The 20,893-nt window shown below is 43.2% G+C and overlaps 1 protein-coding gene across 2 annotated transcripts in view; it reads right to left on the bottom strand.

Moving 5' to 3' along the window:
- The window catches only part of Kif5a (kinesin family member 5A), a 32,947-nt gene that overhangs the window by 11,431 nt on the left and 623 nt on the right, over positions 1 to 20,893 (bottom strand). For both annotated transcript variants that reach the window (XM_074083742.1, XM_020163325.2), the window contains exons 2-15: positions 7,129 to 7,216; positions 6,961 to 7,034; positions 6,390 to 6,494; positions 6,087 to 6,135; positions 5,443 to 5,498; positions 5,146 to 5,233; positions 4,744 to 4,868; positions 4,128 to 4,232; positions 3,802 to 3,950; positions 3,526 to 3,674; positions 3,054 to 3,229; positions 2,004 to 2,072; positions 1,351 to 1,557; positions 955 to 1,101 (exon numbers count right to left, since the gene is read on the bottom strand). In XM_074083742.1, the coding sequence (XP_073939843.1) occupies positions 955 to 1,101; positions 1,351 to 1,557; positions 2,004 to 2,072; positions 3,054 to 3,229; positions 3,526 to 3,674; positions 3,802 to 3,950; positions 4,128 to 4,232; positions 4,744 to 4,868; positions 5,146 to 5,233; positions 5,443 to 5,498; positions 6,087 to 6,135; positions 6,390 to 6,494; positions 6,961 to 7,034; positions 7,129 to 7,216 (1,587 nt within the window). The remainder of the gene's footprint in view (positions 1 to 954; positions 1,102 to 1,350; positions 1,558 to 2,003; positions 2,073 to 3,053; positions 3,230 to 3,525; positions 3,675 to 3,801; positions 3,951 to 4,127; positions 4,233 to 4,743; positions 4,869 to 5,145; positions 5,234 to 5,442; positions 5,499 to 6,086; positions 6,136 to 6,389; positions 6,495 to 6,960; positions 7,035 to 7,128; positions 7,217 to 20,893) is intronic.

The raw sequence follows: 20,893 nt of genomic DNA, 5'->3' as shown, positions 1-20,893 counted from the left end.
ACCACTTGAACCATGCCCTCAGCCCATTTTTTTGTTTTTTGTTTTTTTGAAATAGGGTCATATAGCTAATTGTGCCCAGGCTAGCCTTAAATCCTCAATCATCCTGCCATAGCCTCATGAATAGCTAGGATTAAAGGTGTTCACTACCATGCCTGGCTAACTCTTGCTTTTTTGTGGTACTGGATTTGAACTCAGGGCCTGCATCTTGAGCCACTCCACCAGCCCTTTTTTTTGATGGTTTTTTTCAAGATAGGGTCTCACAAACTATTTTGCCTGGGCTGGCTTCGAACCATGATCCTCCTGATCTCTGTCCCCTGAGTAGCTAGGATTACAGGCATGAGTCACCAGCACCTAGCCCTAACTCTTGCTTTTTGAGATGGGGTTTCACTATGTTGCACAGGTTGGTCTTAAAATCTTGGGCTCAAGCCGATTCTCTTGCCTCAGTCTCCTGAATAGCTGGGACTACACATGCACACCACTTGATTTTCTTTTGTAGATAAATTGGATCTGCCTAACACCCAAATAAAGTTATTCTTACATGCACAGATTTGCATGTCATTCTTAACCTTGTGCCCTACCTCTAGGTCCTGCCATAGGCACATTTCTGTCACTTCTTTATTCATACCCTTTAGAATGTGTCTTCTCTGTTAAGCCTATGCAAACCTCTACTTGTTTTTCTAAGTCTGAACACGTTTCTTTTTTTTTTTTTTTGAGGCTGAGTCTCCCGATGTAGTCCAGGTTGTTCTTGAACCTCCAATCCTCCTACTCAACCTTCCGAGTGCTTGGATTACAGGTGTGTACCACCATTCCTGGCCTTCTGAAGGCTCTTTGGCTCTGTGGCTCTTTGGGCTACCTTTCTCAGTAACCCAGAGGGCCTGGATTGTTTCACCTTCCCCCACTCCAGTGCCCAGAGCAAAAATGACCTGCACAAGACTGCTGTCTCTCCCCACTCACCAGCTTAATCTCCCCGTTGCCCACGATGACGCTGAACTCACTCAGGTCCTTCATTAGCCCATTCAGCACCTCAGCGATTCGTTTTCGCTGGTGTCCACTGACCTCCTGGAGCCGCTGCAACTCAGACTCCAGGGACAGCATGGTGGCCTGGAGACAGTCCCTCAGGTCATTCCCGTCACCATCCTCCTGTTCCCCTCCCCAGCCCAGACAGAAGCCTCTGGAAGAGAGAAGGGCCAGGACAGCAAAGTGCAGCAGCAGGGCAGGGGAAGGTGTCATGACACACTAAACAGCAGTGCAGAGGTGCCAACACCAGATAGCACTGGAAAGAAGCTGAGGTGCCATTGGACATGGAAGGTCTTCTGAGGTCAGGGAGCCCTTGGGCCACCAGCCACTCACCACCTTCTGGGACAGCTCATCCACCAGAAGCTGGTTCTGCTGGCTCTTCTCCTCCACCTCCTGGGACTTCTGGTCATAGTTCACTGCCAGCTCCTCCAGGGCCTGCAGCACTTCCTTCACCTCATCCTTTGCAGCGTCATTCTCTGACTGCAGGTGGCTCAGCTCCCGCTGAACCTTCTCGTTGTCTCCTCGAGTGGACACCAGCAGCTTCAAAGGAGAGGACGGGCATGTGAGGGAGCATGCTGTCAGTGACCACTTCCATGGCCTTTGGGTCTGGGGGAGTTGAGCCCTTCCCTACTGTCAAGCAAGAGTCAAGAGGATGTGGGATTTAGGCTTCACAAAAATAGGGAAACAGAATGTGGAAGTACCTGAACTCCACCATCTAAGTTTTAAGAACAGCCCCAGTGAAGTTCCCAGATTTCAACAGTTTTTGTGGGTGAATAGCCCCTAAACAGAATGCCCCTTCTTTTTTTTTCTTTTGGAGGTACGAGGATTTGAACTCATGGCCTTGTGCTTGCTAGGTAAGCACTCTACCAAAGCTACACCTCTAGCCAGAATGCCCCCTCTGCATCTGATTTTAAAGAAGCCTTTTATTTGCCTGGCAGGGATGAACACAAACCCCTTTTTGTTGGCATCTCCCTCTCTCCCATTACCTCCTCCTGGTCCAGCATTTGCTGCTTGAGCTTTTCGATGAGTTGGCTCTGCTGGTTGATCTCGTCATCCTGTTGAAGGCAAGGGGGAGATCGTAAGAGAAGCTATTTTTTCCAGTTTAGAGTTCTGGGGCCAGGGAGAGAGGTAGGATCCCACTGAAAATCCAGACAGTGTAGGCTTTAAGTCAGAAAACTCATATGCTACAAAGAAGTCTTTTTCCCTCCCTGACAGCGCTCACTTAAAAAAAATTTTTTGCAGGAAGTTGGTATAACCTTGACACAGCAAAAGCCTTGACATGTTCATATCTTTAACCTAGAAATCCCACTCTAGCAATCCATTCTAACTAAGTCATTTAAAAGAAAAAATCTTAGGTATAAGAGACAAAGATAAATAACAAAAACAAAAAAACAAGCCCTGTAGCTAGGAGTTATAGTACATGCCTATAATCTCAGCACACAAGAGGCTAAGGTGAGAGAATCTTGACTTCCAGGCCAGCCTGAGTTACACAATGAGACTCTGTCTCAAACAAAACAAAAACAAACAAGTTGGGCTGGAGGCATGGTCAGGTGATAAAGTACTTACCTAGCAAGTGCAAGGCACTGAGTTCAAACCCCAGTACCACACACACACACACAAACTAAGCCCTGTAAATACATAAATGGTTAAATGTATTTGGAGAAATGGACCCTGAAGCAGCCATCAGTTAAAAACACTTTTATAAAAAATTGTTAGTGAAATAAAAAATTGCTCGTAATGCTAAAAGAAAAAATTAAATGTAAAATTACATATACAGTAACCTAAGTGCCTGGTATAGGCACAAAGAAAAGCAAAATGTTAACGGAATGGTAGGGTGAGAGATAATCAGGAAAAGATAGTACATGGGCTGTGGAGCAGCTCAAGCAGTAAGTATGCCTGCCTAGAAAGCATGAGGACCTGAGTTCAAACCCCAGTGCTGCCTCCTATCTCCCCAAAAAAGTAGAAAAAGGTGGTACAAGCTAACTTTTGTAACCTCTCACCTCCTATCCCACTGCGCCCTGCCCAGACGCCCTTACCTTGTCGTCAAGCTGTTTATAGAGGCGGCGGATCTCCTCCTCATATTTCTGCCGCTCCTCTGGTGCGATGCGCACCACAATGGATGAGTTGTCATTCACAGGGGTCTCCTCACAGACCTCAGCTCCCAGTGTCTCATCCTCTCCAGCCAGGCGCTCGGTCTCAGGCACATTCTCTCCTGGCAAAGGGGTAGAATGAGGGGAAGGATGAAGAAGAGAAGGTTGTATATACAAGTCCTTCTTCCCTCACTCCTCAGTGGGCCGCTCTCATCCAAGTGGACCCTCCACCCTTTGGGGGATCACAGTGGGTAGTCAGACCCTCTTTTCCTTCCCATCACGACTGCTCCACTGCACCCATCCAGAAACACAGTCCCTTCTTTCTGGAGACTGGCCTGGCCTTAAACACACCAAGACAGGGCTGTCCCTAAGCCACCACCTCCTACCATCTCTTGTTCCCAAAGGATCCCTCTCTAACCATTGCGCCACCGACTCAGCTCAGCCTCCAGTTTTGCAATTGTCTCCTTCTGAGCCTTGGTCTTCTCCTTCTCCTTCTCATATTTCTTCTTCCACTGCTCAGCAGTCAACTCCAGATTCACTGAAGCAGTGTTCTTAATAGTCTTTGCCCTGGGTGAAGAGAAGAGGACAAAGAGACAAGACCTGCATTAGACTTGGGTGACACTGAGGGGAAAGAGCCACAGGGGCTGAGTGGGAGTCAGGCCCCAGGGATCTCACTGGGGACTCTGTCACTGACCTCTGCCCAAACATCAGCGTGGACTTGGTTTCTGCATCATTGTAACTGGATGGTGAGCAGCAGATGAACATGGTTGTCCTGCAGTTCCCTCCCAGAGAGTCCTGGAGAATCCGTGTCATTTTGCTGTCACGATATGGAACGTAGCTTTTCTGGGGCAAGAGAAAGACAGTGATTCAGAAAAATAAATTCAAAAGGGACACAGAAAGGATAGTGGTACCGACTAGGGACTGAGCAATCCGTGAATTGGGACACAGTTAGAGGGAATGTTAGAAGGTGGAGAGATGGGGTGGGGTTTGAGGGATGAAGGAGACCTAGAGAATACTTACTGTGCCCTCAGCCAGTGCAGAGATCACATTCCCCAGGGCTGACAGTGACTTGTTGATATTCTTTGCCTCATCCAGCACAGCTCCCTCTGCTCCAGTCTTGCTGACCTGATAGAACATTAAGGGACCAGGGTGTCATGATTAGCTGCAAAGGCTGTCACCTCCTCTTTTCCACGAAAGGGGGCCCAGCCCCAAAAAAGGGGAATAAATAGGGAAGCAAACAAAGTAAGAGATGCTTGGCTATTATCAGTGAGGCCTTTTTTCTATTCTCCTAACTCTCTTGCCAAAGGCCACTCCCCACCCCCATATTACATAATTCCATTTATACAAAATGTTCAAGATAGGTAAATCCATAGTCAGGAAGTAGATTAGTGGTTGCCAAAAAATGGGTAGCAGGAAGAATGAGAAGTGACTGTTAATAGGTGATGAAAAGGTTCCAGAGCTGAACGGTGGTAATGGTTGTCCAACCTTGAGAACATACCAAATGCACTGGCCTGTACACTTTAAAATGGTGAACTTTTTAGTTACGTGAATTTTTAAGATTTTCAATTAAAAACAAATCAACCTCCTCCAAGGCTTCTTTCTTCACCCACCCACCCTACCCCACAGGATCCCCAACCTTCTCACTCCCTGCCAGGTCCACAAGATACAGCTTTCCACTCAGCTTCTGCTCAGTCTCCATGTTCTCCTGCTTGATGTTGATAAGGAATATGCTGTGGCTTCGAGAGCTATGCTCATTCATGTCTGCAGGAGGAGGGGAGAGACAGGACCTGGGCCAACCCCCTTGGAACTGCAGCCCTCAGCCACAGTTGACTATTGGCTGCGATTCTTACCCACCAAGAGAAAAGGACCCTCCAGCACCAGGTCTGCCACCTCATCTTCCTGGGCAGCAGGCTTCACAGGCAAGGAGAGGTCCTTCTTCTGGTGGACACAGTCCTCCCTTGCTCACTTGCCCCCAGGAGGACACAAAAGAGAGGCAGGCAGCCCTCCAGACTCACAAGTCTCTTATATCCCCACTTACTGGTGACAGCCACATGACGATTTGATTTTCCCTCATCAATCACATCCAAAATCTCCTCTGGGCTGGACACGAATCGCTCAGTACAACCCTGCAAGGGGCAAATGGACCGTGACCCATAAACTTTGATCTGAAAATTAAATAGCCTGCATAACGCCCAAGTGACCTCCCAAGCCCCCCAGGCTCTTCCCAGCCTCTTGGCACATCTCATCCATCAACTTCTGGGTCACTGACCCATCCTCCTCCCTCTCATCCACTATCCACTCCCTGGCTCTACACTGGTGTCTGCCCCACTCTCACCTTGACGAATGGCACCCGATTCTTGTCCTCATGCACAGACAGGTTTGTCTTGGTCACTGAATCAAGACAAGGCAGGATGAGCAAGGCCAGTGCTCCCATCCCACCCCTCCACATCCTGCATTTATGCTCAAAGGAGGAGGATCTCCAGGTGAAGCACAAACTCCATGTTGTCATTGAAGGCTCAGTTCCTCCTCCTCTTCTCTGGACTCTAGCTGTAGGGTGCAGGCTCTTCTCGGGTCTCTAAACTCATCTTCTGACTCTTCCAGTGTTGGGAAATTCTTTTTTTTTTTCAGTACTGGGAATTGAACCCAGAGCCTCATACATGCTAGGTAATGAGCTACATACCCAGTTCTTTTTTATTTTTTTATTTTGAGACAGGGTTTCTCTATGTAACTCAGAATGGCCTCGAACTTGTGATCCTCCCACCTCAGCCTCCTGAGTAGCTTGGATTACAGGTGTGTACCACTGTACCTGGATAGGAATTCTTGGTGAGTAGAGCCAAGAAAGTCGGGTGTGAGGGAATGTACTAACCAGTACCTAATCCTCAGAGAAAGATGATCTTTTTTTTTTTTTCTTTTTAAGATGATCTTTCTTTCCTCACCCTCCTCGCACACCTTTACCCATCTAGGGCTAAATACACTCACCATCTAGGAGGTCACGAATTTTGTCCAGGTAAATCTCAAAGTAAGAAACCTAGTTAGGAAGAAAGGAGTATGATATGAAGATGGTTTATCTTAAGTCTAACACAGGAATCGCAAACTAATGTGACCTGATCAAGACGTGGTGATAGCTGGGAAAGGACCCAAGAGAACATCTTGGTGGAGAAGAAAAACTGAGGTAACCAGAGAAGGATAAAGCTGGGGAACTCAGGATCTTCAGGGGGTTCATTCTAGACCTTCCCTTCCCAGTCCCCATCTAAGGATGCCCAGTTGTCATGTCTTAATCACCTTGATGTGGAACTCAAGGTTCTCATCCATGGAGTAGATGTGGTTGAAGATGTCTCGGGCAATTCGAGGAATGATTCCCATCAGCTGAGGGTCATGTAGCTTTCCCTGTAGAATGAAGGCATTTCAGCATGAGGCTGAAGCTCAGAAAGGAAACAACTCAGAGGTATGTAGGGGAACACAAAGGTAAGAGGTGACAGGAAGGGCTGGCAGAGTGACTCAAGTGGTAGGCCTAGCAAGTGCGAGGCCTTCAGTTCAAACCCCCAATACCATCACCACCACAACCAAAAAAAAAAAAAAAAGGTGACAAGAAGAGCATCCTAAATTAGGAGACAGTCACCACTATGGATATGGAGATAATTTTAATTGCTGTTGCTGTTCCAGATCAAAAGAAGACAACTGGAATGTGGGAAGGAGGCAACAGAACTTGAAGGGATTCCACTGAACTTTCCCAATAAGTTGCTCCTCCGTTCATCTGCTGTACTCATCTGCCTCAGAATCAGGCCACCCCTGATTCCCAGATCATCCCCCCTTGACACCCCTATATCCTTGCCTCCACAGTCAGAGCCCTCACCTCCATGGTATGTGTTTTCCCTGAGGATGTCTGTCCATAAGCAAAAATTGTGCCATTGTAGCCAGCAAGGACATCTGGAAAAGATGGTGGAGAAAGATCACTGATGGATATAAGTGGGGCAGGGGATCGAGAGGCTGGGAAAATCAATTCTAAAAACACATCCATTACCTTTGACGATCTGCATGGCACATGCATGGTAAACTTGCTCCTGAGTCGTGTTTGGGGGGAATACACGGTCGAAGACATATGGCTTCCCCTTGAGTGGAAATAAATGACATCAGACATCAGCAGCAAGAGTGGGAAGGAGAAGAAATATCACATATCCTTCCATCAACCTGAAAGGCACCCCATTCTGCAATCCTCCTAATTCATGGGAAAATTGGAGAAATGAAAAAACCTAGAGAGAGAAGTAGTTTAGTACTGATACCAGGAGAAGTACTTGTGAGGTAAGTGTCACTGAGAGGCATCACACAGTGACACTATGTTGAGGAGGTCCTAATCTTGGTGTGATGATTTCACATCCACCATGCCCAAACCCCTCTCTGGGAAAACAAATGGAAAAGACAAAAGAAAAGTCCAAAGTGAAGAACAATTCATTAAAAATGTCTTCCTCAATAGATCCACATGTCTTGATATGGAAAGTTCTTCAAGATTTGTTAAGTGAAAGATACCAAAAATTGGTGACACAGTAGTCTTCCCATTAGTGTAAATGAAACATACACACACTGAGAACCGTTGTAGAAACACTAACTCTAGTTCTCTCTTTGGAAAGAAATATATGAAATCAGATATATGAGTCTCCCTTTAAAGGAATGTAGCTTAGTGAAAGAACACTTGCCTAGCTTGCATGAGGCCCTGGGTTCAAGTCTAAGCACAGAAAAACAAAACAAGACAAAACACAAGAACCCACAAGACTGTGCAGTAAATCCTTCAGACCCCAAAGTATTTTACTTAACTCAGGTAATATGCTGAAAATCACGTGTCTTGATAACAAAGTTAAAGATACAAAATATTTAAAGCTCAGGAAACTAACCAAAGAATACACTTGACATCTAATCATAATAAAAGTCTGTTCTCTGCTAAAATTAAGTAAGAATATGTTTGCTCACTCTCGTAAGTGACAAGTTTCTCAGTTGTGTTTTCCTACTATCATTATAAAGACTTAGCCAGGTGTGGGGTGGTAAACACCTATAATGCCAGCTACTTGGGAGGTGGAGGCAGAAGGATTATGAGTTCAATACCAGCCCAAGCAAAAGTTAGGGGGACCCTATTTCAAAATAGAAGAAAAAAAAAAAGGAACAAAAAGTACAAAAAACCCAAAAACCCACCACAAAAGAGACAGGGGAGTGACTCAAGTTGTAGCGTGCCTGCCAAGCATGCTAGAGACCCTGGGTTCAATCTCCAGTACTGCAGAGAAAAAAAAAAAGACAGGCACCAGTTGTTCAAGTCTGTAATCCTAGCTAATTTGGAGGCTGAGTTTGGGAAGATCACAATTCAAGGCAAGTTGGGACAAAAAAGTTCATGAGACCGCATCTCAACCAATAGCTGGTGGTGGTGCTGATCATCCCAGCTACTTGGGAGGTTGACATTGGGAGAATCACAGATTAAGGACAGCCTGGACAAAAAGGTTTGCAAGACCCCATCTCAACAGAAAAAACTAGATGTGGTGGCACACACCTGTCATCCCAGGAAACCTAAAATAGAAGATCACAGTCCAGGCCAGCCTGAGCAAAAAACAAGACCCTATCTCAAAAATAACCAAAGAAAAAGGGTTGGATGTGTAACTCAAGTGATAGAGCACCTGCCTAGTAAGTAGAAAGCCCTGAGTTAAAACCCCAGTACAACAACAACAAAAACCCAGAAGTATGACTTACTTGTCAAATTATTTTACTACAGAGTCCACTTTTGCCCAAGTGACTCCAAATCTACCCATAGCTAAGTTTGTGAGGTAAGTTTTAACAAATTAAGGGAGGTCATAAAACTTGGCTAGAGCAGATAGGTGGCTGAATGCATGGATCTATAATATTGTATCAATATACTCACAATTTTTTTCTAGAAGGAACTATACAAAAGTGTTGACAGTGGTTAGTTTAGAGACAGAAACTGGGAGAGAGGAGGCTTTCCTTTTTTATTGTATAGCTTGAATTGTTTATGTTTTTAATGATATAAAAACATCATTAAACAGTTTGCATGTTTTAATATCAGAGAAGATAAGACAACAGTGCATTCATTTGTTTTCTTTGTAGCTTAGACTGGCCTGGAACTCATGACTCTCCAACTTCAGCCTCTCAAGTGCCTATAAAGGCATGCACCACCACCATTTGTTTTATTCTTTTTATTTTTTATTTTTATTTCATTTTTTAGTTTTATTTTTTAGTTTTCTTTGGTGGGACTAGGGTTTGAACTCAGGGCTTCACACTTGCAAAGCAGGCACTCTAGCGCTTGAGCCACACCTCCAATCCATTTTGCTCTGGTTATTTGGGGGTTGAGGGGGTGTCTCACAAACTATTTCCCCGAGTTGGCCTTGAACCACAACCAATCTCAGCCTCCCAAGTAACTAGAATTACAGATATGAGCCACAGGCACCTGGCAATTTGCTTATTTTATTCCTTATTTTTCTTAGCATAAAGAAAAAAACTAGTAAATGTTATTTTTAAAGTATTAACAAAATTTAAGTCTGGCTTCTTGAAAAAAAAATCAGTCTAAAATACTTATTTGATCTCTGTAGTGAAACCTCTAAAGTCCAAGAAACAGCTGGGGCTTGAGAGATACAGCCTAGTGGTAGAGTCTGTGCCTAGCATGTCCAAGGCTCTGGGTCCAATCCCCAATACCAAAAAAAGAAAAGGGAAGAGAAGAGAGAGAAGAGGTGAAAGGAGGGAAGAGAAGAGATGAGATGAAGGAGGGAAGGAAGGAGGGAGAAAGGAAGGAAGGGAGGAAAGAAGGGAGGGATGCAAAGAAGGAAGGAAGGAAAGAAAGAAAAGAATAAAGTCTAAGAAACAAAATCCACAAAAGCACAAAGGGAAAGAAGTTGGAAAAGCCCTATAATGAAGGGAGTGCTGTAAACAGAACCTTTCTGGAGACTTGTTCTATTAAATTCTTTTTTTTTTTTTCATTTTTCTTTTATTATTCATATGTGCATACAAGGATTGGTTCATTTCTCCCCCCTGCCCCCACCCCCTCCCTTACCACCCACTCTACCCCCTCCCGCTCCCCCCACTCAATACCCAGCAGAAACTATTTTGCCCTTATCTCTAATTTTGTTGTAGAGAGAGTATAAGCAATAATAGGAAGGAACAAGGGGTTTTGCTGGTTGAGATAAGGATAGCTATACAGGGCATTGACTCACATTGATTTCCTGTGCGTGGGTGTTACCTTCTAGGTTAATTCTTTTTGATCTAACCTTTTCTCTAGTTCCTGGTCCCCTTTTCCTATTGGCCTCAGTTGCTTTAAGGTATCTGCTTTAGTTTCTCTGCATTAAGGGCAACAAATGCTAGCTAGTTTTTTAGGTGTCTTACCTATCCTCACCCCTCCCTTGTGTGCTCTCGTTTTTATCATGTGCTCATAGTCCAATCCCCTTGTTGTGTTTGCCCTTGATCTAATGTCCACATATGAGGGAGAACATATGATTTTTGGTCTTTTGGGCCAGGCTAACCTCACTCAGAATGATGTTCTCCAATTCCATCCATTTACCAGCGAATGATAACATTTCGTTAATTCTTAAATGTCTATAGGCTTTATCCACTGTACCAGAATTCTAGTGCTAGCTAGGACTGCATTTCACAAAACGCTTACTGAAGTGCTTAAAGAGGATATAGAAGGATGTTCACTGCAATGATTTGTATAAAGGAAAAAAACAGAAGAAATTCAAACATTCATCAAGAAGAAACTGGAGTGCGGCTCAGTGATAGTGTGCTTAGCATACACAAGGCCTGGGCCCTGGGTTTAATACCCAGCACAGATTAAAAGGAAAAAAAAGAAAGAAAGAAAAGAAGAGGTTGGTTACAACTTCATTAAAGTAAATGATGTTGGTTTATATATATATTGACATGTCCAAGATCAATTATTAACTGAAAAAACAAAAAATATATGTAATAGGGCTAGGGATATAGCTCAGTGGGAGAGTGCTTACCTAGCAGGCCTCAAGTTCAATCGCTAGCACCACAAAGAAAAAAGGAATAGTGGTGATTAAACTTTTTAAAGAAAGGATAGAACAAGTCTTAGGATATGGAAGACTATAAACTGAACTGTTACTGGCCAAGAATCCACAGTTATCACTGGACAGCAGAATGGCAAGAATTTACACTTTCCACACTTTATCTGTGATATTTAAATGCCTTATAATGATAATACATTGCTTTAAAATTAAAAATATAAAATAGATGATGTAACAGAACATGTAACAACAGGACAAAGTGAACACAAAATGCTAATAAACAAGAAAGCATCTTTTTTAAAAAAATAGTATGAAACAAAAATAATAATGCAAAAAGTATGTGAAGGATATTTTACTTCCATAAATACACACACACATCTATACATCTGTACCCATATACACTATGTATACCTGCATAGAAAAACATGTTGACAGTGGCTGTCTTTGGAAAGTATGGTTTTAGGGTTTTTTTGGTGGGAATAGGGTTTGAGTTTAGGGCCTTGTGCTTGCAAAGGAGGTACTCTACCACTTGAGCCACACCTCCAGTCTATTTTGCTCTGGTTATTTTAGAGATAGGGTTTTAGAACTATTTGCTGGCGTTGTCTAAGAACCTCGAACATCCTGATCTCAGCCTCCCAAGTTGCTAGGATTACTGGCATGAGCCACTGGCACCCAGCATGCTTTATTTTTGACTTAGATTTAATAAAGCTCATCTAAAATGAAAAGACATAATTGGGGCGGGGGGGACTGGAGTTTGAACTAAATTTTTTTTCAGTCCTGTGGCTTGAACTCAGGGTCTCATGCTTGCTAGGCAGGCACTCTAACACTTGAGCCATTCCTCCACTCCTCCAGCCCTGTTTTTGTGCTTTTTTTTTCCCCCCCGCCAAGATAGGGTCTCATGAACTATTTGTCTGGGCTGGGTTGGAACAGAAGTCCTCCCAATCTCTGCCTCCTGAGTAGCCCGAATTATAGGCATGAGCCCCCAGCTCTAGGCTGAATGATTATTTTATTTAGTGTTTTGTTTTGTTTCGTTTTTTGAGGCAGTGTCTCACCACTAGCTTTGCCTGAGCTGACTTTGAACTTGCAATCCTCTTGCCTCTGTCTCCTGAGTAGCTGAGATTAAAGATATGTACCACCACACCTGGCTTTAAAAACACAATTTTTAAATAAGAAAATTTAGTCTTTAAAACAGAGATTAATATTGTATTACATAAAGAAATCACAAATTAATAACATAAAGGCAAAAGCTAAATAGAAAAAAATGGACAAGAGTTAGGTACTCACAGCAGCATAATAAATACAGATGCTCAATAAACATAAAGACTTCAACATTTTCCAAGAAAATGAACTAAAACAGTGTCATCTTTTTTTCTTTGTATACTTTTTGTCTTTTTAAATTCTCTTCTAGTGGTATATTTTTCCACTTATCAAACTGGAAAACAAAATTTCAGTTGTAATACCCAGTGTAAATGAGGTCCAAGGAAATCTGCACTCTCATTCTTTTCTAGTAGGAGAGTATCCATATAATTTTTATGGGTACAAAGTTCAGAAATGCAAGATTAAAAGTCTTATAAGAGAGTTATTTAAGGGAAGGAAAAAACCTTACATATCCACTGGCCCAGAAATCATACACATGGGTGAAGATTTACCTATAAGAATATTTATTATCATACTGCTTACAATATTGAGAAATTAAAAACAACTTAAAAGAGTAGCATTTAGGAGACTAGTTAACCTGATCTGATTAAATTAGATCATGTTGCTAGGTATCACAGTGCACCCCTGTAACCTCACTTGGAAGGCTGAGATAGGAAGATTGTAAGTTCAAGGCCAGCCTGGACTACCTAATGAGACCTTGTCTCAAAAAGATTTTTCTTGTGGACTGGGGTTTGAACTCAGGGCTGCACACTTCCTAGGCAGGCACTCTAACAACTTGAGCTACTCTGCCAGCCCCTTTTTGTGTTGGATAGAGAATCTTGTGAACTATTTCCCCGGTCTGGCTTTGAACCATGGTCCTCCTGATCTCTGCCTCCCAAGTAGCTAGAATTACAGGCGTGAGCCACTAGCACCTGGCTATATAATGATTCCTAAACACATGAATCCTTGCCCAACCTCACTGTTAATGCAAAATGTATATCAAAACTTTGAAATACTGTTTTTAACTATCAAAGTAACCAAAGTAAAACAGTTTGACAATGTACTACACTAGTAAGAGTGTGAGTACATTAACATTTGCACACACTGGTGGTGAGTGTATGTAGAACTAGGGCAACCCTATGACAGGCATTTTGGAAATAAGTCTTAACATTTCTACATGCACACTTTGTGATGTCCACTTTTAAAAACTTATCATATGAACACACTACACATATGAAACTCACACAGACACATAAACACATCATTCAGTGTTTGTAAAAGCAAGTGCTTAGAACAATCCTAAATGCCCTAGTTCAATAAACTACACATATCCCAACAACAACTTATAGTTATTAAAAAGGATGAAATGGATCTTTATGTGCTGATATGGAAAGATCTCCAAGACTCAATGGTAAGTTTAAAAAACAAGGCACAGAACAGTATGTATATGTTACCATTTGTGTAAAAAAAAAGCATGCAAATATCTATATATTTGCATATAAATGTAGAGCATATTTTTTGGAAGGGTCTACAGAAACTGGAAATAACAATTACCTTTTGAAAGGAGAAGTAGGTGGCTAGGGAAGTGGGGTAAGGAGGAGGATTACTTTTCATCGTATGCCTTTTCCTATCACTTGAATATGGCCATGTGTGCATGTAAAATATGTTCAAAACTCAATTAAGAATTGTAAAATAATCAATAAAATTCCATAGGGCTGGGGCTGTAGCTCAGTAATAGTGCTTAACATGTGCAAGACACTGGCTTAATCCCCAGTGCCCTCTAAAATATATAAATATACCTTATAATTCAATTTTCTTGACATTAATGCATATAAATATATATATATATATATATAGAGAGAGAGAGAGAGAGAGACATAAGGAAAAACCACTGCAAACAAATATATCAAATTACTACTATTGCTTTTTTTCAGGATGGTAAGATTTTAGATGATTTTTAGTTTCTTTTATCTGCTTTTCTTTGTCTTTAACTTTGTCAGCAGTTAAAATGCATGTGTTACGCTTATGTCATTTTTAATGTTATTAAAGAAAAATCCACCCTAATTCTTCAATTGTAATGCACCTCAATGCTTCTCCCACTCAGTGGCCGAGAAACAGAAGTAAACAAAACATGTCTATGTAAGGCCAATGACTCTATCTCTTTTCTACCAATGATCTCTACCCATGCTTCAAGAAGCAGGCGCTCAGCCAAAGGAGAGTAAATATAACTCTCAAGCCAACCTGGCCCCTCCCTTCCCCCTCCTGGGAACATGGGTACCAACACACCCACATCCACACAGACTCTCACTCAAACATTCCCAGTCCTCGTAGGATTTTAAAAAGCTCTGTGGAAGAATTAAAATGGAGAGCGCTCTCCAAATGCTGAAGCCAATTTGGGCTGGAGGGACCCTTTTTCCTTAGCATAGGCTAGGAAGAAGGAATGGAGCAGAGAGGGAAGAAGGGTGGGGTTCTCAGACCTATGAGGATAAAAGATATTCAAGAGGGGTGAGAGAGGGACCGGTGGCTCATGCTTGTAATCCTAGCTACTCAGGAGACAGAGATCGGGAGGATCAAAGAGACTCTATCTTGAAAAAGATCCATCACAAAAAAAAAATGGCTGGTGGAGTGCCTCAAGATGTAGTTCAAATGCCAGTACTGCAAAAAAAAAAAAAAAAGAGGGGTAGTGGAGTGGCTCAAGTGGTAGAGTGCCAGCCTCCCAAGGAGTCCCTGAGTTCAAACGCCAGTTCCATCTAAATAAATAAACAAATAAATAAATAAAATTAATTTCTTACTTAAAAATAGATATTCAAGAGCTAAAAATGGACACATTTAATAGTCTTGTGAACAGGGAAAGCCATGTGATGCGTTATGATTTCAGGGGTTCTGGAAATAATTGATACCTATTTCCCTATTCTTGGCTGGGTCCTCTTTACTTCTTTATCTTAAATAAGACTTTTATTCCTGTTAAAGTATAATTTCAGGGCTATGCTGGCAGAGTGGCTCAAGCGGTAGAATGCCTGCCTAGCAAGCATGAGGCCCTGAATTCAAACCCCAATACTGTCAAAAAAACAAAAAGTATAAATTTCTTTTAATTTTCTATGGATTAGTCTCAGGATGAATTAATTTTGTTTTATCTTTTCACGAGAACCACTAGACCAGTAGTTTTCTACTTTTTCTGCCTCCTGACTATTCATATGAGAAAACACCACCATTATTTACATTTCTCACTATACATGATTACTCTGACTCAAACTGTAATGGTGTATTGTGAGGGATTCATTATCAGAAGATGTGGGAGTGTACACATAGCAAGCAAAGGCTATTTCTGATGGCTCACTCCCCTACCTTTGCCAGGTCCCTCCAAGAGTTACAGGTTACCACCTAGATCCAAAGTTTCTTGAAGGCAAGAATTCCCTCTAAAATCCCCAACACCAAATTAGAGTCTCTGGCCTATAGTCACTTCATAAGTATTTGTTGAATAAACACAAACATTGATGAAGAAGAAAGCATGAAGATACTAGAGACGTGGAAATTGTATGAAACAATCAGGAAGTGTCAGTGTTTTCCACTGCCCAATTTTCAGCTTCTGGGGAGATAGGATGAAACTTTTTTTTTCTCCAGAGACAGGGTCTCCCTACATAATCCAGACTGACATGGAATTTATGATCCTCCTGCCTCAGTCTCCCAAGTGCTGGGACTACAGGTGTGTGCCACCCCATTCAGATCTTTTGTTTTTGTTTTTGTTTTGAGACAAGGTGTCACTATATAGCCCAGGCTGGCCTGAAATTTCTGATTCTACTGCCTCTGAGTCCCCAGTGCTGGGATTAGAGGGTGTGTGCTACCATACTGGGTTAATATCTAACTCTTATCAAGAGTTTATTGGGCTAGGTGCCAGTGGGTCAAACCTGTAATCTTAGCTACACAGGAGGCAGAGATCAGGAGAATGGAGGTTCAAAGCCAGTCCCAGGCAAATAATTCATTAGACCCGATCTTCAAAATACCCAAAACAAAAAAAGGGCTGGCAGAGTGGCTTGAGTGATAGAACACCTGCTTAGCAAGCATGAGGCACTGAGTTCAAACCCCAGTACCACCACCAAAAAAAAGAGTTTATTGTGTATCTGTCACTGTGCTAAGCAGTTCATACTCATTATCTCATTTAACGCTTATAATAATCCTAGGAGGTAGGTTATTATTCCCATTTTATTTTTATTTTATTTTATATTTTGCAGAGCCTTGGAAATGTTAGGGCAGCATTCTACCACTGAGTTTATATCCCCAACCCCTTGTGAATTGATTTTTTTTTTTGGTGATACTAAAGTTTGAACTCAGGTCTTCACACTTGCAAAGAGGGCACCAGTGGCTCACACCTGTAATCCTAGCTAATCAGGAGGCAGAGATCAGGAGGATCGTGGTTCAAAGCCAGTCCTGGCAAGTAGTTCAAGAGACCCTATCAAGAAAACACCTAACATAAGAAAAGGGCTGGTGGACTGACTCAAGGGGTTGGCCCTGAGTTCAAATCCCAGTACTGCAAAAAAAAAAAAAAAGTGGCACCACATCTCCATTCTATTTTGCTCTGGTTATTTTTGGAGATGGATCTTGCATACTATTTGCCCAAGCTGGCCTCAAACCACAATCCTCCCCATATCAGGCTCCCAAGTAACTAGGAATTACAGGCATGAGCCATAGGCACCCGGCTTATTATTCCCATTTTATACATGATGAAACTGAGGCTCAGAGAAGTCAGACAGCTTGCCCACAGTAACATAGCTGAGAAACGGTACAGCCCAGTTTTATACTAATACAATCTAATTTCAGGCACACATTCAGAGTGATCAAAGAACTGCAATGTCAACCCAGCCTCCAATCCTTACCTTGGCTTTTCCTTCCCCTGCCCCATGTGCTCCCCCTGTAATGCATATCTCCAAGTGTTTTCATATATAACTAAAGCCTTTCATCCCTTCCATTGTCCAACCCCAATCCCGTTTTCAGAAGTATGCAATTCTCCCTCACATCCTTTCAGAGGCCCTCCCTTACCCTCCCTACCTCCAGGTAACAGAACACATGGCCAGTTGGCACAGTGCCAGATACTGAAAGACCTGTTCCACTAGAAATACACCAGGAGTCTCTTCACCTTTTAGGGATGCCCTTGAGACAGCTCTCTCCCAGCCCATAGGCTCAGCACTCCTCCTAGCCTCTTCCAGAGGAAAAGACTCACTTCAGAGTCTGTGTTCTCCTTTAACCTAAGCATCGTGGTCATCAACTTGTCCATTTGTGCAAAAAAGGTCCCAGAACCATGCTGTAGTTTTTCATCATGTGTGCTGACGAAAGTTAATGGGGAGCCTAAGATCAGGGACCCAAAGACCTGCTCAACCTTCAGTAAAGCACTTGGTAGAGCCCGAACTTCAAGCACCAGGATTGATTTCCATGGTGACCCTCCTGGGGATTGTTGCCATGGTAATGCTGGAGTGACACTGGTCACAGTAAGTATTACCTTCCTTCTCTATTTTCTTTTATGAGATTTCCCCTAAAGCTAAGCAGAACCCTGCTTCTTCCTTCAGATATCAAAGAATCCCAAAGCTGGGCATGGTGGTGAATGTCTGTACCTCTAGTACTCAAGGCTGAGATGGGAGTATTACAAGTTCCAGGCCAGTCTGAGACACTTAGTAAGACCTTGTCTCAAAAAATAAAACAAGGGGCAGGGCACCAGTGGCTCATGCCTATAATCCTAGCTACTTAGGTGGCAGAGATCAGGAGGATGGAAGTTTGAAGCCAGCCTGGGAAAATAGTTCGTGAGACCCTATCTCAAAAATACCCAACACAAAAAAAATGACTGGCAGAGTGGCTCAAGTGGTAGAGTGCCTGCCTACCATGCAAGAGGTCCTGAATTCAAACTCTAGTACAAAAAATAAATAAATAACAATAAAAAATAAAAAAACAAGGGGGGCTGGGGCGTGGCTCTCAAGTGGTAGAATGCTTGCTTAGCAAGTATGAGTCCCTGAGTTCAAACCCACATATCACCAAAATAAATAAGTTAATTAATTAATTTAAAAATAAATAAATAAAACAAGGACTGAGGGCATGGCTAGAGTGGTACAGCACTTGCCTAGCAAGTGCAGAGGCCCTGATTGAGTTTGATCTCCAGTACCACAAAATAAATAAACAGAATCTACTTAACTTTTTGGGAGACCTGAAAGAGATAGCTTTGGACACTTGAACAAAGGAAGGGGAATGTGTGTGTGTTCATGTGCTTCCTCACTGCCATCCCTCCCACATCTGGCACAGATGCAGCAGCCTAGACAGCAAACACTAGGACACAGCTAAGAAAGACAAAGGCAGAGAGACAATTGAATGGGATCAGGAGAAAAGCCACACTGAGTTGTAAGTGTACTAAGAACAACACAAGACATATTCTATACACAGACAGTGACCCAGACACCCTTCTACTGTGACTCAGGCCACTTATCTACTCCCATCCCCCAGATCTTTGGTAGAAGTCAGAGAAGTGGGGGACAAACAAGGCGCACAAAGTTGTCTCTCCAGCTTATTGTCCAACCCTATACAAACAGATAGAAGCCCAGGAGCTAAGCACCTCTGAATACCTAGCAAGCTACAGTGCTACAGAGAGGAAGAAGAGGGAGCAGGGCTGCTGGCTCTGGAGAGATCATCCTCTTGGCTCTTCCCTCGCCTTCCCAGATATCCTGAAGCAGCTTCCTCCACTGATGCTCAGACAGTTCCCCACACACTGGCCCCCAAAGAGAGCTAGAAAAAAAGGGGTAGAAGATGTCATTCTCTCACTGGGACCCTCAAGGAGCTCCTCAAAATCATACCTCCTGTAGCACTCACTGGACTGAATGACGATTGAATAGGAAGGCAAGCTCCAAGAATGTTGCCTGAGACAAAATGGCCCCCTATAAGTATTATCTTGACTGAGAGATTGACAGGTGGGTCTGGAGGAAGGAAGATACAGAGTGAGACAAAGGTATAGCCCTACAAATATCAGGCAGAACAGCTGTGGAGCTGAGACAGAGTCTGAATGGCAGGGGTCCTCTCCTCCCTCTCCCAGTATCTCTCCTGCTTAGCTGAACTGACTGGACAGATGAATACCTCAATGCCTCCCAATTATCACTCCCTAACCCACCCCACACATCAGGATGGCACAGAGAGCCTAAAGGAGCTGGCTCATATTTACTGGATGAACCTTCTGGAACAAGCAAATTAGCCTTAAAGAAATCCCCTGTGGATTTGTTCCCCATGACCACCCCCTCCTGTTGCTCAGCTTTATGTCTCAAGTCTAACTCCCCATAGCTAAAGCCTGCTGTCCAGGTTACCCAGAAAGGGGTCCCCCAGGGTTGACCAAGGCTTTCTTTTAGCCTGGCCAGACTGTAAGGTCTGAGGTTCCTAAGACAAAGCAAACAGAGGTCCTCTCCTGTGGCAAACACACACACACTCACACATACATAAACACACATACAAGGCAAAAACACCCACTTTCAGGCTCTCCCTAAGACATGTTAACAAAAAGTCCAGTTTTCACTGACTCAGAAGGCCCAAGATCCTGCACACACACCCCTTCCTTTCCTTTATTCCTTTAACAAGCATGTTTCTGATGTTTGTGCCAAACACTGTGGACCAAAGATACATTAAGAAGCACCCCTGACCTTGAGGATTGCCCTGATATATGCCCCTCCCTTCTCAAACTGGTGACAATTTCCTGGCTCAGCACCTTTCAAGCCCTATAGGACTTCACCCCAGATCCTTTCACCCCACACACAGCCTAAAGTTCCCTACCAATCCAGCAAAGGTAGAGTGGGTGAGGCCTTAGAAATTCCCATTTGGGCCATCAGAGATAAAGAAATCTGGAGAGACAATGGAATACAAAGGAAAAGGTGTGTGCCACAGATTTGAGTTCAGATCTGCAAATTGAACGGATCTATGGATTCTCAGCATGACCTTGAGAAAGTCATTTAACGTCTTTGGGCCTCAATCTCCTCATCTGTAAAAGGGAAATATAAATACTACCTCAGAGTGTTATTTTGAGGATTAAATATCACACAGAGAGTAACAAGAACACATAACTATCTTCTTTCTTAAGATCTCCTCCTTGGGTAGGGGCTGCCATGGTGAGATAGAGGTACACTGCTACTTTTTATTGGATCACCAAGAGAAAGGATGAATAAGCAAGTACGTATTACTATATCAGGGTTTGGGTATTTTTACTTAGGGGTGGGGGAGAAAGCCTAAAATCCTTTTCCTATTGTATTTGGAATGGAAAGGCAGACATGTCTTTAGGATTTCCAGAGGCTCCCCCTAAACTGGGTGTGGCATCAATGTATTTCTTCTCCAGAAAACCCTTTATCAGACCTGTATCACCCCCATCTCCAAGTCCAGGCTGTCACTACTTCAGGGGATGATGGACAGTGTGCTTCTAGAGCCCACTCCCATTCATACCTCCATAGAGACCCTGGACTGCCCACCTCCCATCTAGCCCATCCACTAGCCTTCCCCTCCCTTTCTGGAAGGTGGGGGTACAGCTCTGAGTGAATAACAAAGGAAAAATGCGCTTTCTCTGGGGGAGAAGGAACACATCAGAAAAATACAGGACTGGCTCTGAGGGGTGGGGATGCTGCAGAGAGCAGCAAAGGA

This window comes from Castor canadensis, chromosome 8 (genome assembly GCF_047511655.1).
Source record: "Castor canadensis chromosome 8, mCasCan1.hap1v2, whole genome shotgun sequence".
NCBI lineage: Eukaryota > Metazoa > Chordata > Mammalia > Rodentia > Castoridae > Castor > Castor canadensis.
Note: the sequence above shows the minus strand (reverse complement) of the source record. Positions and strands in the feature narration are given on the sequence as shown.